This window comes from Cercospora kikuchii (genome assembly GCF_019650295.1).
Source record: "Cercospora kikuchii DNA, contig_00001, whole genome shotgun sequence".
Taxonomy (NCBI): domain Eukaryota; kingdom Fungi; phylum Ascomycota; class Dothideomycetes; order Mycosphaerellales; family Mycosphaerellaceae; genus Cercospora; species Cercospora kikuchii.
Window position 1 is genome coordinate 2,580,879 of NW_025408582.1, and position 17,952 is coordinate 2,598,830.

General features: G+C 52.5%; 7 protein-coding genes across 7 annotated transcripts; 4 read left to right on the plus strand and 3 right to left on the minus strand.

Moving 5' to 3' along the window:
• Nucleotides 1-555: 555 nt before the first annotated feature.
• CKM354_000097600 (uncharacterized protein) lies at nt 556-2,290 on the minus strand (the record flags this gene model as incomplete). The annotated part of the gene is made up of 2 exons (XM_044796083.1): nt 556-1,986; nt 2,078-2,290. 2 exons carry the CDS (start codon nt 2,288-2,290, stop codon nt 556-558), a joined length of 1,644 nt encoding a protein of 547 aa, XP_044652018.1.
• A 2,716-nt stretch (nt 2,291-5,006) lies between these two features.
• On the plus strand, nt 5,007-7,272 carry CKM354_000097700 (uncharacterized protein; the record flags this gene model as incomplete). Its single annotated transcript, XM_044796084.1, has 10 exons — nt 5,007-5,283; nt 5,351-5,463; nt 5,515-5,615; nt 5,667-5,844; nt 5,898-6,060; nt 6,117-6,290; nt 6,353-6,591; nt 6,644-6,735; nt 6,791-6,997; nt 7,059-7,272. The coding sequence occupies 10 exons, from the start codon at nt 5,007-5,009 to the stop codon at nt 7,270-7,272; spliced, it is 1,758 nt and encodes a 585-aa protein (XP_044652019.1).
• A 474-nt stretch (nt 7,273-7,746) lies between these two features.
• On the minus strand, nt 7,747-9,422 carry CKM354_000097800 (DNA-directed RNA polymerase III subunit C31; the record flags this gene model as incomplete). Its single annotated transcript, XM_044796085.1, has 4 exons — nt 7,747-8,188; nt 8,570-8,912; nt 8,970-9,198; nt 9,267-9,422. 4 exons carry the CDS (start codon nt 9,420-9,422, stop codon nt 7,747-7,749), a joined length of 1,170 nt encoding a protein of 389 aa, XP_044652020.1.
• A 571-nt stretch (nt 9,423-9,993) lies between these two features.
• On the plus strand, nt 9,994-10,599 carry CKM354_000097900 (uncharacterized protein; the record flags this gene model as incomplete). The annotated part of the gene is made up of 1 exon (XM_044796086.1): nt 9,994-10,599. One exon carries the CDS (start codon nt 9,994-9,996, stop codon nt 10,597-10,599), a length of 606 nt encoding a protein of 201 aa, XP_044652021.1.
• Nucleotides 10,600-11,512: 913 nt separating this feature from the next.
• Nucleotides 11,513-13,298, plus strand: CKM354_000098000 (uncharacterized protein; the record flags this gene model as incomplete). Its single annotated transcript, XM_044796087.1, has 5 exons — nt 11,513-12,200; nt 12,260-12,331; nt 12,405-12,494; nt 12,569-12,711; nt 12,807-13,298. 5 exons carry the CDS (start codon nt 11,513-11,515, stop codon nt 13,296-13,298), a joined length of 1,485 nt encoding a protein of 494 aa, XP_044652022.1.
• A 643-nt stretch (nt 13,299-13,941) lies between these two features.
• CKM354_000098100 (uncharacterized protein) lies at nt 13,942-15,255 on the minus strand (the record flags this gene model as incomplete). Its single annotated transcript, XM_044796088.1, has 1 exon — nt 13,942-15,255. One exon carries the CDS (start codon nt 15,253-15,255, stop codon nt 13,942-13,944), a length of 1,314 nt encoding a protein of 437 aa, XP_044652023.1.
• Nucleotides 15,256-16,297: 1,042 nt separating this feature from the next.
• On the plus strand, nt 16,298-17,578 carry CKM354_000098200 (uncharacterized protein; the record flags this gene model as incomplete). Its single annotated transcript, XM_044796089.1, has 4 exons — nt 16,298-16,342; nt 16,404-17,110; nt 17,166-17,211; nt 17,360-17,578. The coding sequence occupies 4 exons, from the start codon at nt 16,298-16,300 to the stop codon at nt 17,576-17,578; spliced, it is 1,017 nt and encodes a 338-aa protein (XP_044652024.1).
• Between the last annotated feature and the right edge of the window lie 374 nt (nt 17,579-17,952).

Below are 17,952 nucleotides of genomic sequence, written 5' to 3' on the forward strand. Positions count from 1 at the left end.
CCCCCGATAACATGCGACGATACGCGACTTCGTAACACATTGGATTGCACCAGATGGCGTAGGAGGCGCTGTTGTTCACAAGACGGTTTTCACGTCGAAGGAGTTGGCTTCGGGGAAGAGTATCGAAAAGACTAGTTTAGTTACTACGTTTGTGAAGAATGTCGATGGGAAGAGGGTTGTGGCGGAGTTGGTTGAGGTTGAGATTGAGGAGGAGAAGAAGTAGAGAGGTCGAGTGTAGGAGGTCCCAAGCCCAGGGAAATCTGTGATGTAGTCAGTACCTGCGTACGCATCCGACTGCTTGTTCGCCATTCTGCACATCGTACGCGGGCCACATCTGCAAAAGACATTGCGATTGAGTGGGCTATGAACCACACTTTCCCTTTTCTGTTCGTTCGTTCGTTTCCTGCCACTCTATGCACATATGCAACAAATTTCGTCCGTCACATCATACACATAGCTTCGCTTCTGACAAATTCGCACGCCACCCATATGCACAGTCTTTGGCAAATTTCGTCCATAAACCGCCCAAACGCCACGCTCAAATCAAATAAAAATTCAAGTACTTCGTGCCTCATTCGACGTCGAAGCATTCGCAGCATTTTCTCGGACAGGTTCTTCCGTCAGGGTTTCTGGCTCTCCAGTGCGTCGTGTTCGGATTCTGAAGAGATCACGATATCTTCTTCGTCTGCTGGTTTCCTCTTCGGCTTGCGTCCCACTCGTGACAGAAGCTTGTCTCTGTGCTTCAGCTGTCGCGGCGGCATTCTCTCGGTACCTGCGCAGCGCTGCGACACGTTCCTCGCGTGACATGCGCTCAGGTCTTGCCACGCCGAGGATACCCAACATGATGCTTCTACGCACTCTCGCTCCGCGGCTTCCCTCGCCGTTCTCCAATGGTGGCGCAAGTCCTTCCCGGTTGGCATCTGGGACAATCGGATTTCCGTGCTCGTCTACCTCGGCGTCTTCCGCGGCCTCTGGAGGTCGCAAATCGATTCGACACAGCGGACATGTACCACTAACGTTCAACAACCAAGGATCGATGCAAGCAGGATGGAAGCGATGGTCGCATGGTAATACTCGCTGATCTTCTCCCACCTCAAAGTCTTCGGTACATATACTGCAACCTTGGTTCGAGCTCTCGTCAGGTGTCGCAGAAGCGCTGCGTTCTGTCGTGTTGTCGGCAGGCGCGATGCCACCTGCAGCGGCACCGGTGCTCGAAGCCTGTCCATTGGCTTCTTGTGCTGTGCTGTTTCCAGCCCCGGTGGTTGCATTATCCGTGGTGCCTCGAGTAGTCTTCGTTTGATCGCCCACGTATTCCACTGGACCGTGCTGCTGCCCGTTCTCGAGTTCAATATCCGTAGGTTTTGCGACTGTCTGGTCTCCACCTGTTCGATCGCCGACTTTGACGATAGGTAGGGAGTCGAGCATCGCTCGTGCCAGTCCTCGTGCACGAGTCTGTCGCGTGCGTCCGATAACATTGCGTGGTCCGTATCGTTCTGGATGTCGATGGGCTCGAATGGCTCCAGTAATGATGATGCACAAGAACAATGCGGTGATGACGCCGGTGATCGAGTAAAGGATGATCATGGCTACAGCAGTACTCGGCGACGGTCCTAGTGGATTCGAAGGATTGGAGTTGTTATTCGAGTTCGACCCGCCTGACGTGCCATTGTTGAGGGCTTGTCTTGTGCCCAAGACGGCCCATGCCTGCGTGTCCCCAGCGACCGACAACATCTCTTTCGAGTTATCCGAGCTCTCAAGTGTGAAGATGTTCTGGTAAGTGCCAAAGTCGCTACCGTTGCAAGTCTGAGCAGAGGTGGAGTATAAGACTACGGCAGTTGCATTCTGGGCTCTCGCAGCATTGAATACTTCTTCCGGGCCGAGGTTGCTGGTCGATGGATCGCAGGATATGAGAGCGATCGAGTCAGTCCTGATGGTAAGAGAGTTCTGATTGTTCGCGAGGATGATATCACCCGAGAGGGCGGTAGACTATAAGCGCAGGAATGATCCTTGATCAGCAATGCCTCACTCGCCGCGCGAATCCAAGAACTAGTGGGGATGAGGATGAGTGAACACGTACTGTAATGCTCTCTGCGGCCGCTTGTGTCAGCGGGTTCAGTGGGAAGACGGCGGCAGGAGGAGCCGACTGGCCGGACTGCTGCTGGTTCCAGACGCCCAAGAGGATGCCGTCACGATGGAAGGTGGAGTTCTGGGCAGTGTCGAGCGGTGTCAGCGTCTGCGCGGAAGCGGCGGAAAGCAGCAGCAGCAATGCCTGCCCGAGTGCGAAGTGCATGCTGGGGCGGGTGGTGCTCGCGAGCGCCAACCTGTGACAGGGACGGCGTCAGAGGAGCGCGTGGCGGTGCCTGGTTTTGTGCGACGGGCGCTCAACGGGTCTCGTCGTCATGGTACAACAAAGAACATGAACATGGCGAGTGGCCGCGTGGCAGAGGAGCGCTGACAAAGGCAGAAGTAGGACGTCCCACTGCTAAGACTTGCACAGCACCACTGCCAACCCGCACAAGACCTCGTCAAGAATCGCGGAGTAGCGTGCTGCCATGGCCGCGAGTGGTTTAGTGCTGTCGTGAGACGCGGATCTCGCGGTCAGCCTTCTCGGATCACCAAATTCCCGATCGATACAGTCCCACTGCCGCGGTTTCCAAGCAACGTGCAGTACGGCGACGACACGAGACTACATGCACTACATGCACTACATATTTGATACACACTTGCAAGGCCCCGATTCGATATGCGAACTCAGTAATATTTTGGCTCTGTAGGATGTTTGAAAACGCCTGGCATCACGACACGAATTCGGCGGCAAACGACGGCCGAAAGAAATCCGCCCTCTCATGGGAAAGAATAGAAACTGCGAAAACACCGCAACATAGTCTGTTGCATTCTAGAACCGTGGCCATGGTTGTCATACGATACGTGCTGGCAGAGAACGCACGTATCACCGCGCAGCGAAGCCTGAGTTGCATGTCCGCCCATTTCCGTGAACAGGTTTCGAATCCTGTGAAAAACAGCGGGCCTGATGCTTATGTTTATTTGTATGCGCAGCAAGCACATGAGCCACCATTATGCTTGTTTCGTAAGCCTTCTTGCTCAGACGTAAAGCCGTTCCTGATTGCCCTCGATCAAGAAACTGGTCAACAGTAAGCTTAATTGTAGTACAACATTCGCAGGCCGTCTCCACGATGTGAAGCAATTGCTCTACCCACATACCACGTGAACGTGATGCAAATTCGTGGTTCGGTCGCCATAGTGTGTCAATGTTCCACAAGACATGCAGTGGTACACTCACAACATGCACTGGAGCACCGCTCCATCAAGCGCCGGAAGTGCCTCAGATCCGCTGCGCGCTTCTAAGTTAGTGAGTTCTGTATAAGACACCGCGGGATACTCGGTCGAAAGTACAGTCTCGATAAAGACCCAGGACACTGGCGAAGCTCTTCGCACAATTTACGGCCGTTTCACAAGCACGAACATGACGGCTGTCAAGGCTCCAATCATCCGCTCTTTGGGATCCCAGAGTCTTGCAACTAACAGTTTCACATCAATTGCAGATGTCTCGTTTCTCAAATAGCGACTTCTATCGGCCGATTGCTATTGGGCACGGGCTTGTGGAAATATGCGTTCCAGATCTGTATAGCTCACCAAAGGCTACGAGTAAGTGGTTTCAAGTCGAAGGTGCTCACTGCAGCTGTCAGAGCGTGATTTCTCTCGTAGCACCTGCCACTCTCTCGGACTGTAGACTCCAAAGCGAAGTTGCGAGCGTGAAAGCAGGAAGCGGCGAGGAAGAAAAGGCAGCTGGGCTTTGCTTTCATTCTTGCATTCGCCGACGTCGGAATCCGGCCCAGGGCCACGACTGCAAATACTGCACAACGCTGTTGCTTGTCAGGCTTGTTCATCAGAATGTCAGACTGCAGACCTATCGCCCCAACAAACTTGTCATTGGCCTCCAGCGACGACGACCAGCTCGAGCTCAGTAGTGCAAGTGCGGGTGCTGCATTTGACTGAGCTGATCACGGTATCGTGTTGACAGCACTGACTCCAGGAGCAAAGCGTGCTTCTCCAGGCTGGCCAAAAGGTGAAAGTCCTCATGCGGATCCAAATGGACTTAAAATTTGCCGGTGGCAGCTTGACGAGATTACTTGTTGACTTCTTGACGAGCCAGAAACGTCAACGTTCGAAAGCTCGAGTGCCTCTTGCCATATCGCGGCGTCACGTTTCTCCGAGCCCAAACAGCAGGAGCCGAGGAGATGCTCCTCGCAGACATCCACCAACATGGAGACCATCTCCTGCTGCAAAACATAATCCTAGACAAACCCCAGAAGGACCAGTCGAAGCTGGCGAACTTTGACGATGGCCAGCCACGAGGTTTTCGGGATCATGAAACTCAAAATGCACGCGGCTCTTCCATTCTGTAGAGAAGCCGATTCTCAGGCTCCGCCGATTGGTGAGTTATAGCTATATCGCCGCAGGCCTTATCGCGCGCGCCTCGTGGCTTCTGAGGTTGGCAGTTCCCATCGAGTAAGAACAAGTCCCCACCTTTGTACGACACACAGCTGCACCATGACCGTTCACGCCGTCAATCCACTGCTGGTGATGCCTAGGTCCTGCTGTACCGCGGAGCATGCTGCCACCCTCCACGGGCGATCGCACATCACGCACGCCACAGCGACCCCACGATGTGCTTCCCTCGTGGAAAATGGCTGCCCGCATATTGCTAGTGTGCTCGTGTGCTCACTTGGCAAGGATTGGCCACGAGGTCGTTATCTATGCCTTCCAAAAGTCCAGCCCTTATCCAGCTGATTGAAGACGTTCATCAACCAATCTCTAGCCCGAAAATCAGCCTTGCCAGCGACCTTCTCGAACGCCTTTGCCACGGCCCTGCATGAACTTATCACCACTAGGTTTGGACGCAGTCGCGTGTCGTAGCACATATATCGCAGTAAAATCCGATACCTGGTTCCGACATTCAGACAAGCACTTTCATATCGCCCAACATGGATTCTGGCGAGAAAGGACCCTTCTATGAGGTCAAGGCGAGCTCACCACCTCATTCTGCCACTGAACCCGAGGTCGGCCACGTAGGAGCACTTCGCCATAGACTTCCTGGATTCAGCCTCACAGTCCGTCAAGAAGAGAGCAGTTTCGCGACGACGAAAAGCGCTTCCAATGCCGACTTTGATCCCATTCCTCCGTCGAAGCGTACCTGGACATGGGCTGCCTACGTTGCGTATTGGATGGCTGATGCGTGGGCCGTGTCGAACTGGCAAGTTGGTAAGGCGTTCAGCTCTTCTGACGATATACGGATCAGGATGTGAAGGTACTGATGTTGAATGCGCAGCATCTTCCATGATCGCTGTAGGTCTCAGCTGGAAGTTGGCCATCGGCGCGTGTGTCCTGGGTAACGCGATCATGGGTATCGTGATCACTATCAATGGCAGAATTGGTGCAACTGTACAAAATCCCCAACTCGCCTCAAATCTGGAACGACACTGACATGCACAGCTTCACACACCTTTCCCGGTACTAGCACGTATGCCCTTCGGCTACTACTTCAGCTACTTCGTCGTGCTGTCACGTTGTGTTCTGGCCATTGTCTGGCTTGGGTATGTCTAGCTTGTAGATCGACGGCCGATGAAATACTGATGCCATCGCAGTGTGCAAACCACAGTCGGCGGACAATGCACGGCAGTTCTGTTGACCGCGATCTGGCCCAGCTTCGCCAACATCAAGAACACGATACCTGAAGATCAAGGCATCTCGACATCTGGAATGATCGCGTTCTTCATCTACTTCTTGATTCAGCTACCGTTCTTGTGTATTCCATACACAAAGGTGAGCTCACCTCTCCCAAGATGGCAGTTGGGGGCTGACACAGGACTCCTCAGATCCAATACTTCTTCGGCTTCAAGAGTATCATTGCCCCGATCGTTTTCTTCGCCGTCTTCGGCGACACACTACGAAGGGCCGGTGGCACAATCTCTAATTCTGAGGTCGTTACGAGAGGCAATACTGTTGGTGGCTCTGCTTTGGCATGGGCGTTCTTCTCCAGTGAGCATCCTTTCGAACGGGCCAACATTGAGTTCTGCCACTGACTTCCCTTCCAGACCTCAATGGTGTCCTCGGAAACTATGCTACCTTGGGCCTGAACATTGCCGATTTCTCACGTTACGCGAACAAGCCGAGCGCGCAGAATGTGCAAGTTATCGTCGTCCCTGTCATTTTCACTATCGTTGGTCTGCTGGGTATCTTCACTGCAGCGGCCGCTGAGACTGCTTACGGTAAGGCCCAATACCTCTGCGTTGTTTCTGATCAAGATGCTGATAAGACTGTTACCATATAGGCCGTGTGATCTGGAATCCTGTCGAGATCCTCGATCTGTGGATGGCTTCTGGCTCCTCAGGTGGACGCGCTGCTGCCGCGTTCGCTGCCATCGGTCTCATCATCGTCACTCTTGGAATCAACATCTCCGCCAACTCGATCAGCGCCGCGAATGATCTCATGGCTTTCGCGCCAAAGTATATCAACATTCGACGTGGACAAATTCTTGCTGCGATCATTGGTAGCTGGGCTTTCGTTCCTGTACCTTCATGTGGCTTCACCATTCAGGAGCTTGTTGCTGACAGCATCATAGTGGAAAATCCTCGCCTCCGCAGCCAAGTTCCTCGCCTTCCTCAGTGGATATACCATCTTCTTGGGACCGATGACTTCGATCCTGATTGCTGAGTACGTCCAAGAGCCCTTTCACAGCCTCATGACCAAGAGACTGACTTCGTCTTAGCTATTACCTCGTCCGCAACAGAAATGTCTCAGTCCCAGACATGTACAACTTCCACGGCATATACCGCTACTCACCCAAATTCGCCTCCAATTGGCGCGCCGTCGCAGCTTTCTTCATCGGCTGCATTCCACCGCTTCCAGGCTTTGCCGATAACATTCAGCGGGCGGGCGGTGGAACGACTGGCGTCTCAATTGGCGGGCAACATCTGTACGTCCCTCCACTTACCCCACCACATTCTGCCCTCTTGCTGACGATACCACTCATACAGCTTCGCAATCGGTTACGTCTACTCTTTCTTCGCAGCGGGAGTGTTCTACTATGGTTTCAACTATTTCTTCCCGCATGAGGAATCGAAGATGGATCATCCTGTCACGGGCGAAGAAATTATTGCGGCGAATGATGCGAAGAATATGGAAGAGATAAGGGCGAAGTATGCGGCGGGACACAGACCGAATTTCTTGGTTCGAGCGTTCAAAGTTTAGGATGGGTAGTTTCGTAGAGAGACGGAAATGATTCATGGCTGTACCAGTGACGCTACCAGTTGTCATATGGTTTGTGGGCAGGAGTTTTGCAATTGTGTTGCGAGTGGGAGCTGAAGATTCTTTTGATTATGTGTTTTTCGAAGCGAGGTCTACCGAACCTGCGTATTATGTACGCACGTTGTTCGCTGCTTCGAATCTGGTATCCTGGGTATCCATCGCGGATTCTGATCCAACAAAAGCCGATAAGGGTTGTTCAAAGCACACTAGAAGTTGCTCTTGGACCACATCAATTTCCTGCCCACATCATTCGCTTCTTTGAGTGGTCTCCTTCGTGCCATTCTCAATAATCTGTTCCGCCAAGTCACTCCTCTAGGTTTACTCCTCCCAGCATTGAGTGGTCTCGTTCATTCCATTTGCCGCCACGCTCGTTCTTACACTGATGCACAAGCTCAGAATGCACTGTACAGATCATGCTCATCCACGAGGCATGCGCGAAGGAACTTGCGGCTTCCTTCTGTTCGGTGCTCTGTTGACGGCGATGGCACTCAATCCGGCCGTAGCGGCACTCACACGATCCCTCTTGAGAGACCTCTCAAGCATTTGTGCCTTGAGTATTTTGTTCCCAGTGTACGCGCCGCCTAGAGGCTTCATCTTGTGCTTGCCTTCAAGCTCCAGCCGTCTGCGAAGGAGATAATCGGCGGCAGCAGAAGCACGATCCCTAGCCGAGAATGGATTTTGGCCACTGTGCTTCCATTGAAGACTGGAATACCAGCCGGTATATTCGCTTTCATCGACCGGAGTGATTTCATCGTCGAGCTCTGCGTCGTCAAAAGATGGCAGTTCGTCGTCCTCGACAGGTGCTTCGTCCTCTGGCTCTGCCACTGACATGCTTCCAGTCACTGCGGGAGGTGGAGCACTGATCTCGTATTAGTCCAGTCCATGGCGCCTTTGCGGTAACATATAGTTCACAAAGACGTAGATCGAAACATATTGATAGGGATCTAGAGGAGGACGTGAAAACCAGAGATTTCGTTGATGATTTGAGTTGGCCATCTGCTGCATGTCGGGAATCTCGTGACCTATGAGTGTCTTGCACCACTGAAGCTCAAAAGCGCATTCGTGGCTTCTGGTTTAGTAGAGTCTTGTCATGCGGGGTCGAACCCCGTTTGCGTGCATCCTCCCGCTATCATCATTTGCACAATTTTTGCGGTATGGGGTATAAGATGGTAGATGCAGAAACAGAAAGAGAAATGCCAGATCGGGTCCAGAAATGGGAAGAAACCGCTCGAGGTATTACCATGCATCTTCTCCACCGCCGTCACCGTCTCCCTCGTCGTCGATATCGTCACCGTTGTCGAAGTATTGCTCAGCGTTGTAGTCGTTTCCTAGATCGTCGTCGTCTTCGGAGAAATCGTCGTCACGCAGCTCCTCGACATCGTCTTCGCCGCCACCCTCGTTTTCGTTCAGCTCGTCGTCATCGTCTTTGTCGGCTGTCTCATCGACATCGTCGTCGAATTGAGCAAGCTTGTCGAGTCGCTTCTTCTTGAGGAAGTTCAGGTTCTTTTTCGGTGCCTCGCCATCTTCTTTTTCCTCTCCATCGCTGATGACGTCCCACAACTCTCGAGGTAGAAGCTCCTTCACTGTAGGTGCAAGTCAGTATAGTAGGGACATTGAAGTCGTCAGGCGCGGTGACACACCGATTGGCAGTTTCTTCAAGTTCGGCATTCCACCAGTTCTCCTGATTCGCTTGTTTGCATACGACGGCACGTCCTCGAAAGCGTTGAACTCGGCAGCGTTGCGCTTGCCACTTGTTGGTCCGTCCATGAAGAAAGGCCCATTGCGCATCGCATTGCGGTGCTGACGAAAGTAGCCGACCAGCTTCTTCTCGCGATCAGTGGGTGGCGGTGCAAGGTAGACTTTCATTTCCTGCCTCCTGTCAGTCGATTATTGGATTCCTGGGCGCAAGTTCGCTTGCTGCAGATGCATGTACGCACCGGGTACAGTGTCTTGATCCACTCATCGTCGCCATCGCCAATTTCGTTCTGGTAGGCGGTAATTTCATCTTCAAGATCCGCCTCGATCTCGAAGTCTTTAGCACCAATGCGACCGGCTCCACCAGCGCGACCACCACCGCGGCCGCCGCGGAACATGATGGCTGGCCAGAAAACTTGTCCGTGCTGGTGAACCGATGGGCAAATTCAGTGCGGTGCTGAGTTTGTGATGTTCTTGTACGCGCGAGTGGCCCGCGCAACGGCGCACGATTAGTCTTGATCTCGGCAGCGGTCCAGAATACCGCCCGTGTCCTCGATGGTGCAATGCGTGCTCAGCACTTGAGCACGTCGCTGATGTTGTTCGGTTCAGAAGTGAGGATTTGGATTGTCTCATATCGAGCTAGCATGACTAAGCAAAGTTTAAAAATTCTGGCGCCTGAGGCACACCCGTTGTTGAACTACGCTCAGTGCTCGCAAATATCATTTTCTCTATATTCAAGCGGATGCTTTGGGTATGTTCGTATTGCTGGCACGAGCACATTGCGAACGCGCGTATATACCATGACTCAGTAGTCAATGCGCTTTCAGCTGAACGAAACTTTGTGATCCTGCCGGTGACCAGGATTGGCGGCGCTCACCGTATCTCCTCCAAAATTTCTCAGGCCAGCTCGGTGATATGAGTATTCTTGCGATTTTCTATCTCACTCTCGCTATTCTAGATCTCTAAATGATGGCCACGATGAATCCATTTCACTCTGCCCGCCTGGTCTACCGGGCAGTCGAGCCAAATGAAGACGAAGACTTCTTCCTCAAAATTCAACAAGATCCGATTGGCTATCGCAACTCGAACGCAAGACTAGCATCACCACAATCCCGCGAAGATGTGAAACGATATATGGAACACCTTGCAAGCAAAGCACTCCTCGGGGTGGTAATATGTCTACCCGCTCCAACATCCGAGTCGAAGCCAATTCCCATTGGAGATATTCATCTAAGCCCGATCCCATCATATCTGGCCCATCATCGAAATACGACTATTGGTATCGACATTCTGCCGGATTACCAGGGCAAGGGCTACGGTAGTGAGGCTATCAATTGGGTTCTAGAATGGGCGTTCCAGATTGCAGGAGTGCATCGAGTCGCGATCTCTGCATTTGAATGGAATGAAGGTGCCGTGCGGTTATATGGGAGACTTGGCTTCCAGCTCGAAGGCAGAGGCAGAGAAGCCATGTGGTATAATGGACGCTTCTGGGATGATGTGCAATTCGGCATGCTCGAACATGAGTGGCGAGCGAAGCATCTATCCACTAATGGACCAAAAACAACCTCAAACTGACGACTCGGCCTGAGCATCTGCATGTACAGTAGTCATCATTGGTATCAAGAGACGCCGTAGCACCGGGCCTGACCTACCTTAGACGAGCGTCAGAGTCTCGCATTGCATCTGGGCTTACTTGTTGTTCGTGGCCAGATCGAGGATAGACTATAAGGAGGTATCGCATAGAGTGCGTCACCATTCGCAAGAACAACACATTAACCCTCAATTCCCTACCACAGTATCCTGCGTACGAATCGGTCTATGGAATTCTCCGTGCTATTAAGACAGCTGTCGTGAAGCCTAAGGCAACTGCAATAATTTCATGCCAGATCGACATCGTTGTTCGACAAAGCATCAATTAGGTAAACGACTCTAGTGTCGAATAAGTCCCTCGCTCAACGTCTGCACGATACAGTTCGATCAGCGTAGACGGTGCATAATCATAAACTTCTGTCCCACCTGTCAACCACGTTGTGATTACATCGTGCAGCGCATACTTCACCCACATGGCGACCTCGCTTCTCCCGCGTGGTACGATGATCGAAGTAGGTCGATCGCAAAAAGCAGTCTCGATCAAGACATATATCCTAGTGCTCGGGTCTGTCTGAGCATGATATGGCATCGAGGCCGTCCCGAGCCAAGACTCCGACCATGCATATAGCCAAGGGACCGTTGGTGAATTCTTGGCATTTGCAAGATGCTTCCGACGATGGCATTGATGTAACAGAGATGGGCTTCAGAACGTCCCGATGGAAGATCATGACATCAGGATAGATGGCAAATGGTCGAGCAGGATCAGATGGTGGTGGCGGAAATGGCTGAGGTCGACCACGCTGAAATATTAGCACACCTGGAACATACTTTGTTAGCTACACACGAACAAGACTTTTCAAGCAGTACTTCTCAGACTCAATCACAACACTCAATCAAGATGCCAGGAACGATCATCGACGACAAGACTGAAGACCACGGCGCCACTTGGAGAGCCGAGTGGGCAGCAGCCCAGAAGCTGAAGGGCCCATCTACCAAATCAGTGTTCTACAAGAATATCGAGGAAGAACTTGACCTGTCACGCAAGACTCTGGGTGGTCTTCCGCTTCATCTCCCAAGTCACACCATCGATTTCTCGACCTGCGATGTGTTGGGACTCGGACATAATGGTATCCTCAGAAAGGAATTTCTGAAGGAGCTCGAAGCTCATCCAGATTTCCACATCACCGCTGGTGGCTCTCGCCTTTGCGATGGAACCTCCAATTATCAAGACAAGTTCGAGAAAGAGATTGCGGAGATGATTGGTGTCGAGTCGGCCCTCGTCGTCCACTCCGGATGGACTGCCAACCAAGCTATTTGGTCCACCGTTCCACGCTCAGGAGATGTCATCGTCTACGACGAATTGATGCATGCTACTGCTCTCGCGGGCATGAAAGTCGCCATGGCACTCGATCAGCGTCCCTTCCGCCACAATGACCTCGATCATTTCATTGAGATCTTGGAGGACATCAAGGAGAATGTCCCTCTCGTCAAGCAGGGCAAGCGATGTGTCATCATTGGCGTGGAGAGCTACTACTCCATGGACGGTGACATTTGCCCATTGAGGGAGATGATCGATGCTGCCAAAGGTAAAGTCAAATTGTGGAAGCCATTCCAGAGATCATACTGACCGCTTGGCCTTGCCCAGACATTTTCCCAAATGGCAACGCACAATTCGTTGTTGATGAGGCCCACAGCTTTGGCTGCATGGGCCCAGATGGTGAGAATTTCCGAGACACTCTTTATCGGCCTAGACCGCGTGGGCTGACCATTTCGTCTTCTGGCTTTCGCAGGTGGCCTTGGTTTCGTCAAGGAGCAAGGTCTAGAGGACGAGGTGGCAATTCGTATGATCACACTAGGCAAAGCATTGGCTGCATCTGGTGGTAAGTCCGAAAATAGGCATTCCATCCTGCTCCTGCGCATTCGCATTCTCGGTGGTCTGACGCCGGTCTACTAGCTTGCATCCTTTCCAACAACACCGTCCGCGCTCTTCTCATCAACCAAGCCAAGGTGATGATTTGCTCGGTGGCGCCGTCTTTCCCGCTCCTTGCAGCCGGCCGAGCAGGATTCCGCGTCCTTCGCACTCCCGAGGCCCAGAAGGTATGTGCAGCCGCGGGACGTCCTTCGTAAATCCTTCGGGATGGCGTGCGATCTGATGGAGAGAAAGCTTTCTTGAGCTAACAGTGGCACTGCAGTCCCGCGAGTATTTGCACGACTTGACTGTGTTCTACTTAGACACTCTCACGTCTCATCCCACGTACAAGAAGGCCCACAAGAAGGGTCTGCTTCGTATGCCCGTCCATGAGGACGAAGAATGGAAAGACGGTGCTCCGATCACGCACATCGTTCCCATCTGGTGCAAGCCCAAGCATGCACACTACTTGTCGTTCCATCTGGTGCGAGACGGGATCAACGGAACGCCCATTGTGTTCCCCGTCGTGGCTCGCGGCGAGGACCGTGTCCGGATCTTCTTGCATGCGCACAATACGAAGGAGGAAGTTCAGAAGCTAGTGGATTCCATCTGTGCTTGGGCGGAGGAGATGATGGAAATCGAGGCGAGTGGCAACAAGAACCGCTTGCCAGCGGCTGCACAGCTTGCACACGATCTTCTGAAGGAGAATAGCGAGGGCGTTTCGAATGGCGACGTGGGAACCAACGGGGTCAAGGTATTGAACTCTGGACAATAGACTTTCGTAGACTGCAGTGCCTAGGAGCCCGGTCCTTGGCGCAATAGCAATTCTCGCTTCTCGTAGCCGAAAGTGGCATTGAGTAGCACGCTAAGGTGGTGCTCTCATGGCCACACGAGTTATGTCTCTGCACACGAACGAGCTTGCGGCTCCAGCCAGATGGCGCATGCATGAGCAATTGGTCCAAAGGGACCGTGAAGGTCCGAAGCCGATTCGCATGTGACACCAACCCAGAGAAGTGTATGCTGCTTTGTAGTCTTGGAAGCTATTTCAGCTCCTTGCTGGCTGAGCGCAAAGCAGCTGACAACCGCAATAGGCAAGTACAGCGCAATAGAAATAAACATGTTAGCACAGTCTGGCGCACATGAACGCGTTCCGCGGAATCCACAATTGCATGGCGTAAGCCCGCCAGAGCTGAGGCATACGTTGAGCTCCATACAGTCTACACGTGGCCGAAATGGCTAGCTGCTGCGGAGCTGATGATGAGGTGTTTGGAATATTGTGGCTTGAAGGAGCAACAGACCGAGGGCGTCAGCTCCGTGCAGAAGGTTCGGAGCGAACTGCGCACCGGTCGATTAGCTTGATTTGTGGTAGACTCCCTGTACTTGGCTACATGAACGCGAATGCGAGACCCTCCTCAGCCTCACATGGACATACTCCAGTACTGCTTGATGCCCTCGGTCAGGTTCAGTGACAGTGCCGCCAAGCGTTGCCGTAATTCCTTGTCTACGCGGAGCATCACAGCCTGTGAGAACGGATCGTTCGCACAACCAGACTCCGGATCGATCTGCGCGAGCATTTCTTCGTTTTCTGATTCCGAGGTGCTCAGTCCTCGGTCGCCGAGCTGAGTGATCAAGGCCTGCACTTGATACAACTCGCACAATATTTGTTGAGCCAGCATGGCATTTGCTTCCTTGACTTTGACCACATCGCTTATCGATGAGTGGCGTGTTGGAGGGCTAGACCAGGTTGCAGCAGGAGAAGGATATTGTTCAGCTTTGGTCACATTGGAATCGTTACTGCTGCTTCTGCTGTTCTCATTCAGAAGATGAGGACTTGTGCTGCCGTTGTCATTTGTGCAAATGCTGCGCGCCGCGGCCACGTAGCTGTTGAGAATCTTCGATATGCTGAGACTGAGAAGCACAACGACGTACCCATCATTGCCAGACAACGCGCAAACGATTTGCGATATGGTATTAATCGCCTCTTGATTGCGTTTCAGCATGTCCTGGATTGCAGATGTTGACAGTATCGAAGTGCGAGCGGCTCTATCGCGTAGGGACAGATCGGCCATGAGCTGCAGTGCGGTTTGCAAGCTGTCTGACTCGTTGGATCGAGTTCCGCCTGCCGAGAATATCTTTGGTGCCACATGAGAGTCCTGTCTTGACAATGGCTCTCCTGCGCTGGATGCCACCGATGAATATGAGCCTAAATGTTGATTCGACATGGAGTTTTGCCCAAATGGTTGATTCAAGCGTGAAGAATATGAGAAAAAGTCCTGTCCTGTGGCACTTTCAGGCATAGGCGACCCATTCAAAAATGTGGTGACCGGTGATGCCGCCAGGAATTCATCGAGATCCATCGTGACCATGTCGAAAGAGTTTGGATAGTGCTGACCAGTTAGGCTCGAGCCTGCCGCAGCATTCCAAAATGCCGGGTTGTTGACGTTCAGCTCAGCCTGACTGGGATAACTCGGGACCCGAGGGTCGACAGTGGTAACCCCAGTTGTGGGAATGGATAGGTCATTGAGAAGAGTCGGTGTTGATGTGCCTTTAGCAGTTTCGTCCTGGCTTTGGACACGATTCTTGCGTCCAGTTTTGCGGGTTTTCAGATATACGCAGGACATGCCCCGCTCTGTACATCTGGAGCATGCAGGCCTCTGTCGAGGGCAGCGGACCTTTGAGGCTGCACAGGATGAGCAGCTGTCGCGCTCCCGTTCACCTGAAGGGAGCGGCATTGGATGACAGATTGCAAAGTTGAGCAAAAGGGGCGGATGAGTGGTAGCGTAAGAGAGTTGAGTTCTCAGCTCTGCAGATTTCGTGGAGGGTACGAACACGCCAAATGTCGTGGGGGCGCAGAGAGTGTTGAGAGGTCTTCAGAGAGTCGACGGCTTGCGATAAACCTACGGCACATTATAATCGACTTGCATGTTTATACAAGTAGGTAACACGAAAAAGTAGCCATCGTCGATGTAATCGATTTGTTCGTCTTGGAATCTCATCAGAGTCAACATTGTTAGCGTTCGGCGTGCAGCCTCGCAACTCTGCAGATGTTGGAATCGGCGGTAGCCAGCGCCATGAGCACATCTTGCCCAACGAAAAAGTTATTGCAAGCGAGTGTGGCTGCTCTAGTACCTGCAGCGTCCCATGTCGGTTTTCGATGATCAGCTTTCATCGTCTTGCAGCCAGCGAGCTTACTAGCACGTGGGGAGACAGGAGCCAATGCACCATTTCAAGCTCGTCCACGTTACGCAGAACTCAGATCGCTGTGCCCTAAGACCGACGTGCAGCGAGGGACAGTGGATATTTCCGAATCCAGACTTAGCCAAGGCGACGATGGCAAACGATAGATGAGCCCATTTGCTATTGATCGTAGACAGTCCGTCGTAATTGTGGTCGATTCGGGTTGAGAGGCATGCATGTGAAGTTTTGTTGATCCTTCGGCAACTCCACGTAGGCTGGACAAGATTTGCGGGATCTTCACCACTCACTCGGCTTCCAACAGCCAAGTCCCGCCAAGATACCGAAATCTTATACTGCGTTAGAGCACGCCATCCTTCTGGAGTCAATTGTTGTAGGTGTGCTGGAATCGACGTCATTTGACAGATACGCGTCTCGAGGTGCGCGTACCATTCTGTAGCTGCTCTGGGGCAGCGTAACGTCAGGGACTTGATTAGGCTCAGCTGTTCGAACTTCCAGACTCCATCCAGAGACTAATCTTTCTGTACTTCGAGGTTGATTTTCATGTCCTCACCAGTGTCAAAATTGCTCAGGAACAAGATGTCTCAGAAGCTGATAGTGATTGCGGGCGTTACGGGAACGCAAGTACGTCGGGTTCTCTTGATGTTCCAGTTGTGTGGTGCTAATTTCAGTTACCGAGTGACAGGGAGGCTCAGTGGCCAGGCATTTCCTGCCACATAAAGACTGGCGAATTCGTGGCATAACCCGCAATCCAGATTCGCCCAAGGCGAAGCAGTTGGCCGAACAAGGCGTGGAGCTTGCGCAAGGCGACTATGATGATACACAATCGCTACGTAAAGCCTTCGAAGGGGCTCATGCAATCTTTGCAGTTACTGATTATACCTCTGTCTGGACCCGAGTCTCCGAAAGCGAAGACTTGAAGAAGAAGGCTGCTGAGCAGGGCCTCACAATAAATGAATATGCTCGCGAGCTCGAAATCAAGCAAGGGCTGGGTTTGGTATCAGCGGCATCAGATCCAGCTGTCCTCTCGGGCCTAGAGCACTTTGTCTGGTCGACGCTGACAGCTATCAAAAAGATCAGCGGCGGAAGGTACACCAATGCTTGCCAATTCGACTCCAAGGCGGCTGTTGAGGATCACATTCGAGAAAATGTTCCAGAGCTGAGCAAGCGCATGAGCACTGTGAATATGGGAGCGTACCAGGAGAATGTCCGGGACCAGCCGATTTTCGCACCTTATAAAGAAGCCGACGGCAGTGGCTATTATTTCGTGAAGCTGAAATCTTCTGGCCAACACAAGACGGTCCCTGAACTTTGGTCTACTCAAGACTCCGGAGTATTTGTAGAAGCCTTGGTTCGCCATCATCCTCCTGGCACCGATGTGCTCGGCGCGAGGTTCGTGCGCATCGCATTGCGTCTCTGGACTAGTGGAGCTGACGATGTTCTCCAGTGAGATCTTGACCAAAGATGAATATGCCGAGAAGTGGGGTCGTGTGGTGAGTACAATCCAAATCCGCCGGACGACCTCCGTCTCGCCCTTACAAAGCGATCATGGCGCTCACCCTCGGGCCTCGTCGGGGAAGCTGCAGATGCCTCCAGATCCAGAAACGCGTATTACACTGCTCATCGCTAACATGTCCACAGCTCGGAGTCAAGGCCTCGGCTAAAGCGCTGACGGAGGAAGAGCTCAAGCCACTGCTGCCGGAGGGTTTTGAAGACGAGGTGTATGAATGGTTCCACTTTGTCCCAGAGTATGGATACACGGGCGGAAATCCCAAGGTGAAGACACCTCAAGAGCTGGGAATCAAGACAACTCCGCTGGAGCGGTTCTTTGAGAGCGAAGACTGGAGCCAGTACTTGTAGATGACGGTGAATATGAGGACAGTGTAGGGCTAGAGTGCCATGAAGTGAGGTCAGAAGAGAGTACAGTTCGTGTCGTGTCCATGGCCACGGCCAGTCCTGTATGTCTTGGCGTCCCGCAATCTTTATCTCCGAGTATCGCCCGAATGTATACAGTCGTCACTTCCACGAGGTGAACGCGTCTCGAATGTTAGACGCGTAAACGTACCAGCTCGCACCATCCTAGCCTTGCCTTCCCATGACTGGACCGACAACTACTACAGCATTGCCAACCAGGGGCCCCGCAGCGTCACATCATCCTCCGCTATCTCATGTCAAGAGCAGCCATCTTTACGACTGACGGTCGAATAACGCTCCGCCCGAAAGCGCGTGGGGAG